Source organism: Mobula birostris, chromosome 3 (assembly GCF_030028105.1).
Source record: "Mobula birostris isolate sMobBir1 chromosome 3, sMobBir1.hap1, whole genome shotgun sequence".
Classification (NCBI taxonomy): Eukaryota; Metazoa; Chordata; class Chondrichthyes; order Myliobatiformes; family Myliobatidae; genus Mobula; species Mobula birostris.
In genome coordinates, this window is record NC_092372.1 from 154,726,089 (window position 1) to 154,744,162 (window position 18,074).

Sequence of the window (18,074 nt, forward strand, 5' to 3'; positions counted from 1 at the left end):
ACATTCCATGTTTCAGGAACAGCTTCTTCCCCTTCCACCATCAGATTTCTGAATGGACAATGAACCCATGAACACAACCTCAATATTTTGTTTTCCTCTCTGTTGATAACACTCTTGAAACTGGCCTGGCTGAAGCCTCCACTAGTGAAAACATTCCAATATCTACATCATCAAGCCTCCTTTGGATCTTATACGTTTAAATAAGGTCATCTCTCATTCTACTAAACTCCAAAGAATACACATCCAAATTGCATTGCCTCCTGATAGGATAAGCCTCCCAGCCCATGAATTAGCCAAGTGAATTTCCTTTGTACTGCCTCCAATGTTCCAATATCCTTTTTGCTAAGAGGAACAAAACAGTACATACTATTCCAGATGAGGCCTTACCAATGTCCTGTACAACTGCAACAAAACCTCCCTTATTTTTTTAAATTCCAGCCCCTTTGCAAAGAAGGCCAAATGCCACTTTCCTTCATAACTATGTTGGATCTGTCTGCTAGCTTTTAGTGATTCACTAGTAAACCCAAATCCATTGGTTTATCAATGTTTATTTGTTCTCTTCTCATACTGCCCAAGTTCAAACTTTCCAAGGTAAACTTCTTTTCCTAATCTTTTGTCCATTCACTCAGTCCAACTATATCCTGTTGCAGAATCACACTATCTTTACCACAGTAAGCCCTTCCACCTATTTTTGTATAATCAGCAAATTTGGAAATCTAGCATGCTCTTCCATCCTCCTGGTCGCTCATACAAGTACAGCACAATTGCGGGCCAAGAACTAATCACAGCCACACTCCACGAGTTACCTTCTTCTAGTCCATAAAAGAACCAATTTATTATATCTCTTTTTGCCATTATCTTCTTGTAGCACTTTCAAATACCTTGGGATACCTAAATATATGCACCTACGGGATTCCCTCTATCAACTCTCCCTATCAAATCCTCAAAGGATATAAGGAAAGTGGCCAAACCTGATTTATCTTTCATAAAATCATGTTACTTAGGCTCAATTACATTCAACTTTCCTAAATGAACAGCTATTTCAAAGTTCAAAGAAAATTTATTATCAAAGTACATATCTAGCACCATATACTTACTTTTACTTACAGGCATACTCAATAAATCCAACAACCATAACAGAATCAATGAAAGACTGCACCAACTGGGCATTCAACGAGTGTGCAAAAGACAACAAACTGTACAAATAAAAGGAAGGAATAATAATTTATAAAAATGTGTACAAGATGTTGAGGGGCATGTGGATAGCCAGAGGCTTTTCCCAGGGCTGAAATGGCTAACATGAGGGGGCAGTGCTTTAAGGTGCTTGGAAGTAGGCACAAGGGAGATGTCAGAGGTTTTTTTTTAACACAGAGAGCGGTGGGTATGTGGAATGCACCGCCAGCAACAGTGGTAGAGGTGGATACAATAGGGTCTTTTAAGAGCCTCTTAGATAGGTACATGTAGCTGAGAGGGCCACGTGCTAGGAAAATTCTAGGCAGTTTCTAGAGTAGGTTATATGGTCGGCACAACATTGTGGCCTGAAGGGCCTGTAATGTGCTGTAGTTTTCTATGTTCTAATAATAATAATAACAATAATAAATAAATAAGCAATCAATATCAAGAACCTGAGATGAAGAGTCCTTGAAATTGAGTCCATAGGTTGTGGGAACAATTCAAGGATGGGGCAGTCAGAATCAGAATCAGGTTCATTATCATTGGCAAGTTACATGAAATTTGTTAACTTAGCAGCAGCAGTTCAATGCAATACGTAATCCAGCAGAGAAAAATAAAATAAAAATAATAATAAGGTAAAACAATGACAGTGTACGTATATTGAATAGATTTTTAAAAAAGTACAAAAGCAGAAATACTACATATTAAAAAAAGTGAGGTTGTGTCCAAAGATTCAATGTCCATTAGGAATCAGATGGCAGAGGGGAAGAAACTGTTCCTGAATGGCTGAGTGTGTGCCTTCACTTCACTGCTAGATACTCCAGGTCTGGTCAGCAGAACTGAGATAGCATAGATATATTTGTACACCAAGAAGAGTTGATCATGAGGCATACTCCTCCACCTCTGCTTTTGAGAGACTCTATAGATCTCTCCTGATAGTGTATAGTAAACCCATCGATCAGAATTGCTGCATCCGGTACGGAAGGGGTTAACTAGGATTCTGTGAAACAAAGGACACACGGGGTCATAATGTCCCTCTGATTCAGCACCTGAGATAATCGATTTTATTCACCACAGACTGCATGTTCGCCAGCAAGATAGCCGGGATAGGGAGTTTAAAACCCCGTTTCCTTAAAAGCACTTGTAACCCCGGTCTACATCGGCACTTCCTCCGAGGCGTCCTACGTGGGCACTTCCGACCACGATCGGTGTTGTTTCCATCAGCAAGTGAAGTTAGTCCCTTAGGTTCCAGAGCCTGATGGTTAAAGGGTAATAATAACTGTTTTTCTGAACCTGGTGTTGTGAGTCCCGAGGCTCTGGACCTTCCTCATGATGGTAGCAATGAGAATTTAGCATGACCTGGGTGGAAAGGGTCCCTAATGATGGATGCTGCTTGCCTGCGACAACACTTCGTGTAGATGTGTTCAATGGTAGGGAGGGCTTTACTCATGATATGGACTGGGCAGCATCCACTACTTTTTGTAGGATTTTCTGTTCAAGGACATTGGTGCTTCCATACTAGGCTGTGATGCAGCCTGTCTATACACTCTCACCACACATCTGTAGAAGTTTGTCAAAGTCTTAGATGTTACACCAAATCTTTGTAAACTTTTTGCTCTTTAATTATTGACTCCAGCACCTTGTCAATAATAGCTGTTAAGCTAACTGGCCTGTAGTTACTTGCCTTCTGCCTTTCTCCTTTTTTAGTCATAGAAATCATTCCATCGCCTGTTAATTTTCAGTCACTTTTCTTTCAAGTTGTTTCCAGTACAGACATTCCTATATTCCCAAATTCGCCAGACTTCTTCAGTATTTTTCTGTAATATCTAGTACAGAGTTCTGTGCTACTAGCTGGAGGATGGTGTGGAAGAAAATTTCAAAAATAGGATTGAAAGAGCTGTGTCTATTGCTAAGCTTTGTGTACTTGAGAAAATCCAGTATTTTTCCAATTAAAGTTCTTAATCTACATAACTAAGATTATAGTTCTAGCCAAAATCCCTCATTAAAGTGATAACACAGCTGCACTAATGAGATGAGTGTAGACAGAAAAAAACCATGAAAAAAGATTATGAATTAACTCCTTTGTTTTACTAAGGTCACACATACTTGCTACTAGACAGAAAGCAATGCTTTTCACTTGTACTTCAGAGCTCCAAATGTGTGGGCTCTCCTTGGAAGTCTAGTATCAAGCTTTACTTAAAAAATTCTCTGACAAAGATCTGGTGGTAATTGTCAGATTTCCTTGCTCATGCTGCTGGGTCCCCATCAACGTTGGAGATGTTGACTCAGGAGAGCACACTGATTTCAGTTTACTCAAACTGCTGGAGGGATTTTGAGGAAAAGCCATTGGTGGCATTTCCTGTGTTTTCTAGTTGTCTAGGACCATAAAGGCTTTTTTTTTTATCAGCTCAAAGTCTTGGTCTTTACTCTTTAGTCAGCCAAAGGATTTGCTGCTGAACTGATGCTGATGGCAAATTTTATCTTCCTTGAGTGCCTTATTGAGATGTGGCTCCCAAAATATGGTAAGCTGGACCTCACTTTCTAGAGGTGGAGCCATAAAGCAGGATCTTTATCTGCTGATATTTAGCTTAAAGCTCATTCTCTCACTTGCTTCAGTTTATCAATGGTGACTTAAGAGCTGGGTCAATGGACATGTCCATAAGCAAGTACTATCTACATATTACAACTTACTGCCTGAAGCATGGTGTGCTGTCGATCTTTGCAATCTGTCATGCATATCAATATACAAGGATTCTACAACTATTCCCCCATTTCCTGCATCCAGCGAATTTGCTTTAATGTCGCAACTTTGCAGACAGAAGATACTAGAAATTATTTTCCCTAAATGAAGCTTACCCTTCACTATGTCTCATTAACAAATAGCCCCTCTTACTGTCACCCCATTTTCTCCCAGCTCGAATGAGAATAAGAATTCCCTGAGCCTCACTTACCATCTCAACAACCAATTAATTCATTACCCTTTGCAATTTCTGCATCTTCACAAGATCCAACAGGCACAATCTGGTTCCCGAAGTCGATCAAATAAAACTTCCAAACGGCAAATCTGCACTATTCAAATCATTTTAGCAGTGACGACAGCCCTTCAGTTAAAATAATTTGTAATACTCAGATAACATGCTTAACGAAATCATTCTTCTTCCAACTTACCCACAACGTACTAAAATACTCCAACCCCAAGGAGATTAAGCGTCCGGTGTCAGTGAGCAGCAGTCGCAGTCCAACCCAGGTGCTGAAGCAGTAGAGGAGAGAGAGAACAGGCGCACCCATGGCTAACAGAAGCAGTATTTTGCGGTTCAGCAATACTTGATTGCCCAACGTTTCCACCCCTTGGTTGACGAAGGAAATAGGCAGCATGAGGGTGCCCAAGACGATAGGCGTGTGGGAATTCTGCAGGCCATCCAGCCACTTCCTTACCAGGTTAGTGAGAGTGGTCTTGAAAGGATGTAGGAAGGTACCACAAAGTACGGCCCACAGCAGCGGCCGCAGAAACGCCTCCAGGATAAAGTAAACCAGCACGGCTGCACCGCAAGAGATGGCCACAAATATCAACGCGCCCGTATTATAAAAAGCCTGCTTAATGTTCTTATCGAACTTGAGCGGCAGCAGCTGCTGCACTCCTTGCTGGACGCAGTCGGTGAAGAGACTGACACTCGAGGACCTGACGAGCAGAGGTTTACCCTCCGACGCCGCCGTCTCCTCCTCCGCCATGTTTGCCTTTGCTTAGTAACAGCAGGCGGGTGACAAGGCATGCCGAGAGTTGTAGTTCACTTGGTTCCCGGAACGCTGAAAGAAGAGGCATACAGAGAACTACAATTCCCGGCAGAGCATGCGGTCAAAGTCGTTTTGCCTTGGATGAACTTCTGGTTGATGACTAAATTAATAAATTTGGGAACAACTAGTTGGTCAGGGAGCATCTCTGGAAGGTTAACGTGTCCACTCACCGTCGGGTTTTCATTGTCCATGCAAGATCGCGAGGCTCTTTATCAGCATTTATGAAGAAATATATATTTAGGTACGTTTAGCCTGCTAATATCACTTTAGAAAATTAAATGCGAATGTGGTTGAGGTATGTAGCTTTTGGAGATTAGTCTGTAAAGGTTCCTCTGATAGCCTCGGTTAATTGAAGATTTAAAATGTTCTTGGAAGGCACAAGGAATTACTCCAGAACTTGGCAAACGAATTTAAGTTATCAACCATACAGCCTGAACTCTAGCGATGCCTGAAATCAAACTCAACTTCCATTTTCCTCTAGGTCAGTTTCTCAGAACACATTATTTAAGATACTTAGAGGATCTGTTTAGAACTTAATAAATATGAATTTGAATGAACACAACTACTGAACTTACAGTTCTCCTGAGCAGAGAATTCCAAAGGTTCACTCGTCTGATTTTTTTTTGCCTGAGTTTTAAGTAGTCTAAACTTTAACAAGTACACTTAATGAAGGTGGTACACTTGATGTAGCAAGCTTGGATTTTAGCCAAGCGCCAGGGAAAAGTTCCACGTGACAGATCTGTAAGAAATGTAAAGGTCCTGGTGTCCAAGGGAAAGTGACGGTAACATAGAATCTATGACATGGAAGCAGAATACTTGGCTCCTGCAAGTGCTCTGCTATTTAACAATATCATTGCTGTTTACTGCCTCAACACCACTTTCCTGTAATATTCCCATCTCCCGGATATTTCTGATATTCAGAAATCTATCAGTTTTGAAATGTAATCAATGACTGAGCTTTCATGAATCTTGTGGGTAGAAAATACCAAAGATCCATCACCCTCTGAGTGTTTTTTTTTAAATTTCAGTACTAAAGAGCCAGTCCCATATTTGGCAAGAGAGAACATCCTCCCTATTTTTAACCTAGTGAAGCTCTTGGAGTATTTTCATTTAGTTATAAAGTTGAAGGCAGGCCACCCAAGTCTGTGCCAACTATCATCTACTACATTAATGCTGTTTATAAAAATTCTGCCTACATTACCATCAACACCCTCTCCAGATTCTACTGCTCACCTGCACATTAGGGGTAATTTACATTGGCCAATTAACCTATCAACTACATACCCTTTGAATGTGGCAAACTTAAATAAGGCTGTCTTCTTTACAGATATAAAGAACAGAGGCCTATCTTACAAAACCTCATCTCATTTGAGAGATCTAGGATCAGAGGTGAACTATTACTGCAACTGCATCTTTCTTTATGTAGGGAGACCAACATTATACACAGTTCTGGGACCCCTCTTCTTTGTGATTTTTATAAATAACCTGGATGAGGAAGTAGAAGGGTGGGTTAGTAAGTTTGCTGATGACACAAAACTTGGGGGTGTTGTGGATAGTCTGGAAGACTGTCACAAGGTTGCAGTGGAAAATCGATAGGATGCAGAGCTGGGCTGAGAAGTGGCTTACGGAGTTCAACCCAGATAAGTGTGAAGTGGTTCATTTCGGTAGGTCAGATTTAAAGACAGAAGATAATATTAATGGTAAGACTCTTGGCGGTGTGGAGGATCAGAGAGATCTTGGGGTCCATGTCCATAGGACATTCTAAAGCTGCTGTGCAGGTTGACAGTGTTGTTAAGAAGACGTATGGTGTGATGTCCTTCATCAACCGTGGGATTGAGCTCAAGAGCTGTGAGGTAATGTTACAGCTATATAAGACCTTAGACCCAACTTGGAGTACTGTGTTCAGTTCTGGTCATCTCACTACAGGAAGGATGTGAATACTATAGAGAGAGAGCAGAGGAGATTTACAAGGATGTTGGCTGGATTGGAGAGTGTACCTTATGAGAATAGGTTGATTGAACTTGCCTTTTCTCCTTAGAGTGATGGAGGATGAGAGGTGACCTGATAGAGGTGTATAAGATGATGAGAAGTATTGATCATGTGGATAGCCAGAGGCTTTTTCCCAGAGCTGAAATAGCTAACACGAGGGGACATAGCTTTAAGGTGCTTGGAAGTAGGTGCAAGGGAGATGTTTCTATGTTCTATGTAGTACTACTAGCATAGTTTCACTATGAGACTGGGTGCTGGAGGTCCCTTATTAAGGACCTCCAGTACCCAGGGTATGCCCTTTTCTCACTGTTACCATCAGGAAGGAGGTACAGAAGCCTGAAGGCACACACTCAGCGATTCAGGAACAGCTTCTTCCCCTCTGCCATCCAATTCCTAAATGGACTTTCAACCCTTGAACACTACCTTACTATTTAAATATATACTTCTGTTTTTTGTACGATTTTTAATCTATTCAATATACTTATACTGTAATTGATTTACCTAATTATTATTATTATTTTGTTTTTTTCTTCTATATTATGTATTGCATTGAACTGCTGCTGCTAAGTTAACAAATTTCACCACACATGCTGGTAATAATAAACCTGATTCTGATATTGTATAATTGTCATGATAAATATTTAACTCCTGTTGTCAAATTGCTGGTGTATGTTAGTTGTCAGTGTTTTATGTACAAGGACACCCAGCTCAGCTGAAACATTATTATTCCTCAAGTCTGACCATTTAAAAATGCTCCACATTTCTGTTATTTCCACTGAAAATCTGCAAGGTGGAATAACAAAAGGTAATGGTTGTTGTAAGTTTTATAATGGGAGGGATACACTGGGGTTTCATGGGGTACTAACTAAGTTTCTTGCTTGTTGAGGTCTTAATTGACTTCAATTGGAAATAAATTGGAATGAAACTGGAAAATATGATGTTTAAGGTGTTACATCTATGCACTTTCACTGCAAGTTCTTAATTAATAAAATTGCAATTGTTTCCAGAACATTAGAGTGGAATTTGCAGTCATCAGCTTAGTGTTGAACCATGAGAAAAGATCTCCTAAGACAACGTTCTACCTTCAATAAGAGGCCCAAGCAAATGCTGAAAAAACTTATTGACAGCAGTATGTCATGCTCAATTGCTTTTCCAACCATTGAAACTCCCTTTTTGACATCCAGATGCAGCCAAAAACATTCCCAAGTTATTAAAATCTCACAAAGATAGTCGAAGTCAAGTAAAGAATTAGTTACTTTGAAAATACACTTAAAGCAGTTAAATAAATGTAATCGTAATCCAAAAATGCTAACATTAATTTCCCACAGCTGTTCTCCCCCCTTATACCAGGGTGAATTTGGTACTGGCTCTTCAAGCAGATTTCCTAGCATAGGTGCATTGCACTCTGAGACTGGACTTCACAAGCCGTCACGGACTGAGATGTCTAACATTGGAGCACAATCAGGAAATAACAGATAAACAGCTACCAATTATTTTAGGATTCGTGTGGTCATGCAAGTATGAGCAGAAATCCAAAACACGCTCCAGTCAGTTGAGAAAATGCTTTATTGGAAATGTCAATATTTCTTTAGAAAACCTGGTTCGTAAGTTCTCATAGCAGTGGTCAGTTTTATAAAAGCTGAAACAGTAAAAATCAAGTATAAAAACATGATATATAATTGTCCAGATTTAATTGGTGTATATATATAAACAAACATAGCATTCAATATTTAAAATTATTTAAAATTGCTCTGTCTGTGTGTGTGTGTGCGCGCGCGCGTCCACATGAATTCAAAAGAGGGGAAAATAAACTAAACAATGCTGAGTAACACTGGCAGCCATTTAAGCTGCTCTTTTTCCAAGAGGATAAGTCTGTCTTCATATGCTAGGAAATAGCCCACAACCAAATCGTAACCTGCCTGCAAAACATTGGGAGGTTTGGCCTCAATCCGTTGGTGTCAGGCAGTAATTGGTAGGGGGCTAACAATTCTCTTGAAGTTTCCAAGAAAATTTTGGGAAAGGTTTTCAACATTTGTGGTTGCTGAGACTGGGTAGAAACGTGATCAGCAGTCAGGGGATACACCTGAAAAGGGCAAACGGCCATAGTTAGAAAATGGAAAAATAGGGAAGGCAGTCTTGTCCTCACCAAGAGTGATGAATAGTTTGTAGTAATAGGGTTGAGAAGTGGAGAATTGGGTGGGGGATGTAGGGGGAACAGAGAAGGAAGAAAACTGATGGCAGGGTAGGTGACAAAGGTAGAGTAAACTAAAGCAAGTAGGCGATCAGGGTAAGGATGGGTGTGAGGGAATGGAGCCAAGGAAGAGGGATTGGGTAAGATCATGTGTTTGCTTCCATTTGTATGAGTGAGTAACACAGACAAAATGCTGGAGAACCTCAGCAGGCCAGGCAGCATCTATGGAAAAGAGCATAGTCGATGTTTCAGGCCGAAACCCTTCAGGACTGAAAGTAGCGTCACAGGTAGACAGGGTTGTAAAGAAGGCTTTTGGCATCCTGGCATTCATAAATCAAAGTATTGAGTATAGGAGTTGGGATGTTATGGGGAGGTTGTATAAGACATTGGTGAGGCCAAATTTGGAGTATTGTGTACAGTTCTGGTCACCTAACTATAGGAAGGATATCAGTAAGATTTAAAGCGTGCAGAGATTTACTAGGATGTTGCCGGGTATTCAGGAGTTGAGTTACAGAGAAAGATTGAACAGGTTGGGACTTTATTCCATGGAACGTAGAAGAATGAGAGATTTGATAGAGATTTACAAAATGATGAGGGGTATAAACAGAGTAAATGTGAATAGGCTCTTTCCACTTAGATTAGGAAAGATAAATACGAGAAGACATGGCTTTAGGGTGAAAGGGGAAAGGTTTAGGGGGAACTTCTTCACAGAGTGGTGGGAGTGTGGAACGAGCTGCCATCTGAAGTGGTAAATGCGAGCTCACTCTTAAGTTTTATGAATAAATTGGATAGATACATGGATGGGAGAGGTCTGGAGGGTTATGGACTGGATGCAGGTCAATGGGACTAGCGGAATAATGTTTTGGCACAGCCTAGAAGGGCTGAATGGCCTGTTTTCTGTGCTGTAGTGTTCTATGGAGGTGTAGATTTGAAAGGTGGGAAGAGGGGAGAGAGAAACACCAAGCAATAGGTGAAACCTGGAGGAGGAGGGATGAAGTAAAGTGCTGGGGTTGATTGGTGAAAGAGACAGAAGGCCATGGAAGAAAGAAAAAAGGAGAGGGGGCAGGAGCACCAGGAGGACACGATAGGCAGGCAAGGAGATAACATGAGAGAGGGAAAAGGTGATGTGAAATGGTGAAGGTGGGGGGGGGGGCATTACTGGAAGTTTGAGAAATCGATGTTCATGCCATCAGGTTGGAGTTACCTGGACTATCTCCGGAGACAGCTTATCCACCAATGTTTATTATAAACCAAAGGACTCTCACAGCTACCTGGACTATACCTCACCCCACCCTGTTACTTGTAAAAACGGCATCCCTTCCTCTCAATTCCTCTGTTTCACCACATCTGCTCTCAGGATGAGGCTTTTCATTCTAGGACAAAGGAGATGTCCTCCTTTTTCAAAGAAAGTGGCTTCCCTTCCTCCACCATCAATGCTGCCCTTGACCACATCTCTTACATTTCACATACGTCTGCTCTTACCACATCCTCCCGCCACCCTACCAGGGATAGGGTCCCTCTTGTCCTCGCCTACCACCCCACCAGTCTCCGCGTCCAGCACATAATTCTCCGAAACTTCCACCACCTGCAACTGGATCCCACCACCAAACACATCTTTCCCACCCCCCACTTTCTGCTTTCCACAGGGATCGCTCCCTATGCGACTCCCTTGTCCATTTATTCCTCCCCACTTATCTCTCACCTGGCACTTATCCTTGCAAGCGGAATAAGTGCTACACCTGCACCTACAGCTCCTCCCAACCATTCAGGGCCCCAAGCAGTCCTTCCAGATGAGGCAGCACTTCACCTTTGAGTTTTTAGGGTCATATACTGTGTTCGGTGCTCCTGGTTTGGCCTCCTGTATATCGGCGAGATCTGACATAGATTGGGAGATCACTTCACCAAGCAACTACCCTCCATCCACTAGAACAAGCAGGATTTTCAAGTGGCTACCCACTTTAGTTTCATTTCCCATTCCCATATGTCCATCCATGGTCTCCTCCACTGTCGTGACAAAGCCACGCTTAGGTTGGAGGAACAACACCTTGGATTCTGTTTGAATAGCCTCCAACCTGATAGCAAGAACATCAATTTCCCAAACTTCCAATAATGCCCCCACTTCACCATTTCCCCATCCCCTTGTCCTTCTCTCATGTTATCTCCCTCTGGTGCTCATACCCACTCCATTTTTCTTTCTTCAATAACTTTCTATCTCTTTCATCAATCAACTTCCCAGCTCTTTACTTCATCCCTCCCTCTCCAAGTTTCACCTATTGCCTGGTGTTTCTCCCCTTCCCCCAGCTTTCAGATCTACTCCTCAGCTTCTTTTCTCCTGTCCTGCCAAAGGGTTTTGTCCCAAAACGTCGACTGTGCTTTGTTCCGTAGATACTGCCTGGCCTGCTAAGTTCCTCCAGCATTTTGTGTGTATTGCTTGGATTTCCAGCATCTGCAGATTTTCTCTTGTATGAGTGTGTGATCAGTGTGCATTTGTGTGTGCTTAGAATCTGTGTTATTTCAGGAACTTGTGAAGACCTGGTAGCCAATTGTCTAAGACTCCTTACCATTGGTCCAAGATTGTACACTGTCATATTGATGAGCTAACAATTCATGCACAGGACTCTTTAGTACCTCAGAAATAGAAAGAAAGTCATCCTCAAATGGATAGTCAAAGGAAAAGATATGGTATATATGTAATGATTTATTTGGACATTTACATAATTGTAGATGAACATGCATGTAAATAATATAAAATTGAGTATTTTGTAATTTCCTGTAAAAATTAAGTCTGCACTGTCAAGATTTTGACAAGTACACTACCTTCACAGTTTGTTATATTTAATAGCTTATATTATAATATTCACCTAACTAAGAGAATTAGATACAAGATTGGAAAGATAGAAGATAAGCAAATCATTGGGATTTTAAATTAATATAAATTCCAGGGACTGGAATCTCACCAGATATGAAAATATTCCTTTTTGCTCCTGTACTAAGTGCAATTTTACACTCAGTGGCCACTTTATTAGGTACACTTGGCAGTCAATGCAAGTATCTAATCAGCAAATCACGTGGCAGCAATTCAATGCATTAAAGCATGCCAACAAGGTCAAGAGGTTCAGTTGTTTTTCTGACCAAACACAAGACAGGGAAGAAATGTGATCTATGTGACTTTGACTATGGAATGATTTATGGTGCTAGATGGGGTATTTAGAGTATCTCACAAACTGCTGATCTCCTAGGATTTTCATGCACAACAGTTGTGTAGTAGTGTAAAGAATGGTGCGAAAAACAAAAAAAGTCCAATGAGTGGCTGTTCAGTGGTTGAAAATGCCTTATTAATGAGAGAGATCAGAGGAGAATGGCCAGACTGGTTCAAGTTGACAGGAAGGCGACAGTAACTCAAATAACTATATGTTACAACAGTGGTGTGCAGAGGAGCCTCTCTGAATGCACATCAAACTTTGAAGTGGAAGGACTACAGAAGACCATGAAAAACACTCAGTGGCCACTTTATAGTAGGTATGTCAAAATTGTTTTTTAGAAAGCCGAATCGTTACATTTGTCAACTCCAAATTTGTTTTGAGATTCTTGTTTGAGGTATCATACCATTAGCATCTCCCACTTAGTCTTGCTTGATTCCATTTCTTGGGTTGTTTAATTTGTTTTCCATATTTTTTGAATTCTTCCCCTTTTAACTACCTTCATTGCAGTTTTAAGCTGAGATCCATTTGCAATTTGCAAACTTAAGTGAGCTTAAAGGTCAGAAAGAGTAGCAGTGAAATTTAACCAAGTACACAGGTTAGAGGCAATAGGTTTGGACCATAAGATATAGGAGCAGAAGTAGGCCATTTGGCCCATCAAGTCTGCTCTGCCATTCAATCATGGGCTGATCCAATTCTTAATAGCCACTTAATAGGTAGTAAGGCAAGATGTTTGTTGGATTTGTGTATTTGGCTGGAGTCTTCTTAGGCCATTTTATGTCCTGCTCAATTGATCTGCTGGTGGACGTTATTTTACAAAGAAATTGGAATGTAGCCATTTGAAATTGTGAAGTACTTGGATATAGCCTGTGACCATCAATTAGGAATCTTGACAGAAGTTCACAGGATATAATCACATATATGTAGCAGTAAACATATAACTAGTGGCTATGCACTAGTAAAGCACTAATTAGCATGAGCAATTTGACAATGTAAACAATGTTAACATGCAATTTTTACTGTAAGCCACAAGGTATTGTGCTTATTGTACACAAAATTAACTTATTTTTATACATTTACTCCATATTCTAATGCACCCATGACTAAAAGTCTACACAAACACTTTGAACATTTTCTCTGAAATAATTCTCTCCAAATACTGATATCAGGAGATTTGCTGGCATGGTGCCCAATGTTGCAAAAGATGGTCTTGATTTGCTGCATTCAGAATACTGCAGATCCTCTGACTCACAACATCGGTACCAATCTATTTATTCCTATGTGCATGCATATGATCTATGTCCCTCTATTCTTTACCTTTTCATATGCATGTCTAAATATTTTTTAAAATATTGCTATCATATCTGCTTCTATCACTTCCCAGGTAGCATGTTCCTGGCACATACTAACCTGTCTGGAAAAAAAAAGGCTTGTCTGGTAAATCTTCTTTAAAATTTCCCCCTTTCATTTAAACATGTGCCCTCTATTATTTGACATTTCCATCCTGCAAAAAAGATGCTGATGACTTACCTTGTCTCTGCCTCTCATAATTTTACATATTTATCAGATTGCTTGTTGGCTTCCTACCCTTCAGTAAAAACAATCCAAGATTATCCAACCACTCCATATATCTAAGACTCTCAAGGCCCCCACCAATAAAGGTAAGCATGCCCAATGCCCTCTTTGCCACCCCATCCACTTGTGTTGCCACTTTCAGGGAGTGGCATCACCTCACACTCGTCTGCTTTAAATCTGATTTACCAGTCTTCCAGCTAGATCCAAACCCTGCTGTATCCTTTAATAACCTTCCTCACCATCTGCAATTTTATCAATTTTTGTAATCAGACTGCCTACATTTTAATTGTTATATATTACATACAATATATGTTTGAACACTGATCCTTGTGGAATACCATAGGTCATAGAACCCCTAACAGAGTTACACTCTTCTACCACACACTCTGCCTTCTAGAAAATTAGGAATAAGGAGAGGTTGGATCAGCTCGGATCGTTTTCTGTGGAGTATTGGAGATTAAGGGAAGAACAAGTTATGAGAAGCACAGATAGAGTTGATAGTCTGAGCCCTTTTCCCATGGTAGAAATATCAAATAATAGAGGGCATAGTTTTTTAGGTGAGAGGGGATAGTTTAAAGCAGATGTGTGGGACAGGTTTTGTTTAAACAGAGTAGTAGGTGCCTAGAATGTAGTGGAATTTAGACAAGAACATGAACATGCAGGAAATGAAGGGATATGAACCATATGTGACTCATTTAATTTGGCATCATGGCTGGCAGAGATATCATAGGCTGAAGGGTCTGTTTCTGTGCTGTACTGTTCTGTATACTTTCTCAAAAAACTTAATTGTGTTTGAGAGACATGAACAACCTAAGCTGACTTCCTTTACTGTCTATGCCTTTCCCGATGAGAATAATTACTGTCCATATGAATCTCCAATGACTTCCCGATCAGTAAGACTCATCTTCCTAGAATTTCCTGGATTATCCCAAACAACCAAACAAAACTGGCTATTCTCTGGGACTTCACCTGTGGCTTAAAAGAATATAAAGATCAATACCAAGGCCCCAACAATCTCCATCCTTGCTTAACTTGGTTTCCTGGAATAGACCCCATAGGGCCCCAGCAATTTATCCACCTTAATGCTCTTCAAGAGATCCAGCACTTTCTCCTTAACATCAACTTGCACTTCTCTGTTCTCACTATCATCCATGTCTTATTCCTTGGTGAATATCTGATTCAAAGTAGTTATATTTAGTACCTTGCCCACTTCCTCCAGCTTGAGGCATAAATTTCTTACTTTGGTCTTGAGTGGACCTACCCTTTCCCTAGCTTCCCTGGTTTTTAAATATATGCATAAATCACCTTGGGGATTTTCGTAATCCTATTTGCTAAGGCCACATCATGGCCTCTTTTTGTCACTCTGATTCCATTTTTAAGTTTTTTCCTGCTTCCTTTATATTTTTCAGGGGCTTTGTACAATTCAACTTCTGTAACCTTATCTTATTTACAATCACCAATCAACCAATGTTAGGGCTGTGGGTGGAAACTGGAGCACCCAAAGGAAACCCACGCACCAACAGGGAGAACATACAAACTCCTTATTGATGATACTAGAACTGAACTACGAAATGCTCTGAGCTGTACTAGCAGCGTGCTACAGCAGCACCCTTTTATTCAGTATGTTCTTCCTTTTCCTTTTTGACTAAATATGCAACATTCCTTGTCATCCAAGGTTCCCAAACTCCAGATTTAATACGGTCTTCTCACCGTCAAGTAGCATGCTTAAGGTCTGAAGAGTTCAAGAGGCAACAAAAGCAATAAACTCTTTAGTAACATCATCATTTTGGCTCTTTTTTGTCTATTCTTTTGTATTGTGTGATCTATTGGGCATGTCCTACAGCCTTATTATTGGCAACATATTACGCAGACAAAGCAGCTTAATCTGATTTTAACAGCTATCACAGTCTGGTCTCCATCTGTTAGAACTATTTCCTTTGTTCTATCCATCCTCAACCACCTTCTCTGCTGCTGTCTTCTCTCTTTTCCATTCTTACCAAGAGACACTGTTCTTTTTCCACAGATGCTGTTTACCCTACTGATTGATTACAATACTTTGCTTTTATTAAATGAAATTTTAAACATATTAAATTTCAATAATAAATTAAATTATCAATCCTCAAAATAGCTGTTGGATACATATCCCTCAATAATCAATAAAACATTACTATTAGAGATTGTAATTAAAAACAACTAATGGTGGAAACTCTATCTGATTATGATATTATCATTCAGTGAAATAGGAAAGTAGATCAAGGATGGCTGGACTGAAGCCATTAGTAAGAGATTACATACATCAATTTATTAAAAAAATATTTTCTAATGGAAATTTAAGCATTAATACATTATCATCCCTCACCTAGATATAATCCTTCATACACAGCTACCTTCATTTTAAACTTTTATGATAACACCATTTTGATACCCAACATCGAGTATTTACTCAGTTAAAGTGCCAAGAAAGAGTAGATATCAAAGATCTAACATTCTGAAGGTTAATCTATATGCTCATCAAACCCAGATAAAAGGACCAAATGACTTTCCTAAGTTTTTTATGTGCGGTAAATAGCATTGTCATGCATTCTGGATTATCATTTTTACAAAATGAAGCAGAAATACAGAAAAACTTACAAAGATGAAAGAAAAAACATTCCTTACTCAATCCACATCTTTTACAGATTCTCTCTGCTGCATTTCTACGTGTTTTGATATTGAATATTCACACTGTTTCTCTAATACTTTTCAAAATGGTACTGCTCAATACCATATTTTACTTAAAGCCTGAAATTTTGCATCCTTTGTTATTCTGGGACCCAAACAGCAGACCTTAGGTTACAGTAGTACAAATTCCATAGCAAGGACTATTAAATTTTAGGAACATTGCGACTGATTTATGTCTCACTACTAAATAATTTTTTTAGCTTTTGCAATTACATATTTGAATGATTCTAATGAAGTACGACTTCAATTTTTTCCTTAAAACCTTTCGGGAATGTTCCTCAAGAAACACAAGATAATGATTGGGTTTCAATTGTTGATTATTTTACTGTACATACTCATGAAAAATATATTCAATTAGTTTTGAATTTTTTAGACAATTATTCCTATTAGCTTGTTAGTTCTTTATAAAGGGTAAACAGAGTTTAAAATGAAATATCTGGTACAATAAATACTTAACAAAATATGCAAAATAAAACTATCCTACAAGTGTATCAAGTTACCAATTAAGTAGCATGTTAGCTCGGAAATTACTTTCACAGTGACATTATTAATTGTTCAGTTATAGACCGCTTGGCACATGCAGCATAAGATAACCTGGCAATAGGGTGGGGGTAGAGATGCCCTCTTACTCTGTCCAAATAAGCTCTCAGTATGGTCCCACTGATCAGCCAGAGTCCCACAAACAAAACAAAGATTTGCAAGTCTAATTCTTATTTTTCACATTTTCATTTGTCCAAATCCTGATTATTATTCAAGTGTATAGTCATACATTCATCTGAGGGTCCAGTGAAAAAACTATTCTGAAAAGAAAATATGCATTCATTTTAAGATCAAATATTTCTATGTTAATATTCTTCTGCAACAATTTAGTTATGGAGTCCCCATTAATATGTAGAAAGTCAAAGCAACAATTAATAGCAGGCAGAAAGGTGAAGAGAAGGTTTGAAAAGCTGCAGAAGGCATGAACACATCTTCATACTTGTAAATGCTGACAACATCTTCAGATACTGGTGGAGAGTCAATGTCATGCCTGGTAATTGAGCCTTTCAGGTCAAAAAAGCAGAAAGGAAAAAGTTAAAAAATGAAATAGAACATCATGTTATTTTAATTGAATTTAGATGCCTTCAATGGTATAATCAAGGATTTTGACATTTTTTGCTACAAAGAAATATTTTATTTCCTCTTTGTCACTGATTATTCGTAATAATAATGTTTTCATTTAAAAATAATTAAGTGATTTCTTTAACCTGTTTTATAGACCCACAGCAATATGGATGATGAGACATGGCATGACAGTGGTGGAGCTCATCACCAACAACAATAAGATGGCCTACACAGAGGAAGTAGAGGAGCTAGAGGCCTGGTGCCAGGCAAATAACCTTTTCCTCAGTGTCAAGACAAAGATGGCTATCAACTTAAGAAGAACTCACACC

General features: G+C 39.6%; 2 protein-coding genes across 2 annotated transcripts in view; both read right to left on the bottom strand.

Moving 5' to 3' along the window:
• The window catches only part of tmem245 (transmembrane protein 245), a 115,993-nt gene extending 111,074 nt beyond the window's left edge, over nt 1-4,919 (bottom strand). The window contains exon 1 of the mRNA XM_072253527.1: nt 4,342-4,919. Within this exon, the coding sequence (XP_072109628.1) occupies nt 4,342-4,902 (561 nt within the window). The 5' untranslated portion in view covers nt 4,903-4,919. The remainder of the gene's footprint in view (nt 1-4,341) is intronic.
• An 11,339-nt stretch (nt 4,920-16,258) lies between these two features.
• LOC140194741 (DOMON domain-containing protein FRRS1L) overlaps nt 16,259-18,074 on the bottom strand; it is a 29,035-nt gene continuing 27,219 nt past the window's right edge. Inside the window, exon 5 of the mRNA XM_072252003.1 lies at nt 16,259-17,684. Coding sequence (XP_072108104.1) covers nt 17,512-17,684 — 173 coding nt within the window. The 3' untranslated portion in view covers nt 16,259-17,511. The remainder of the gene's footprint in view (nt 17,685-18,074) is intronic.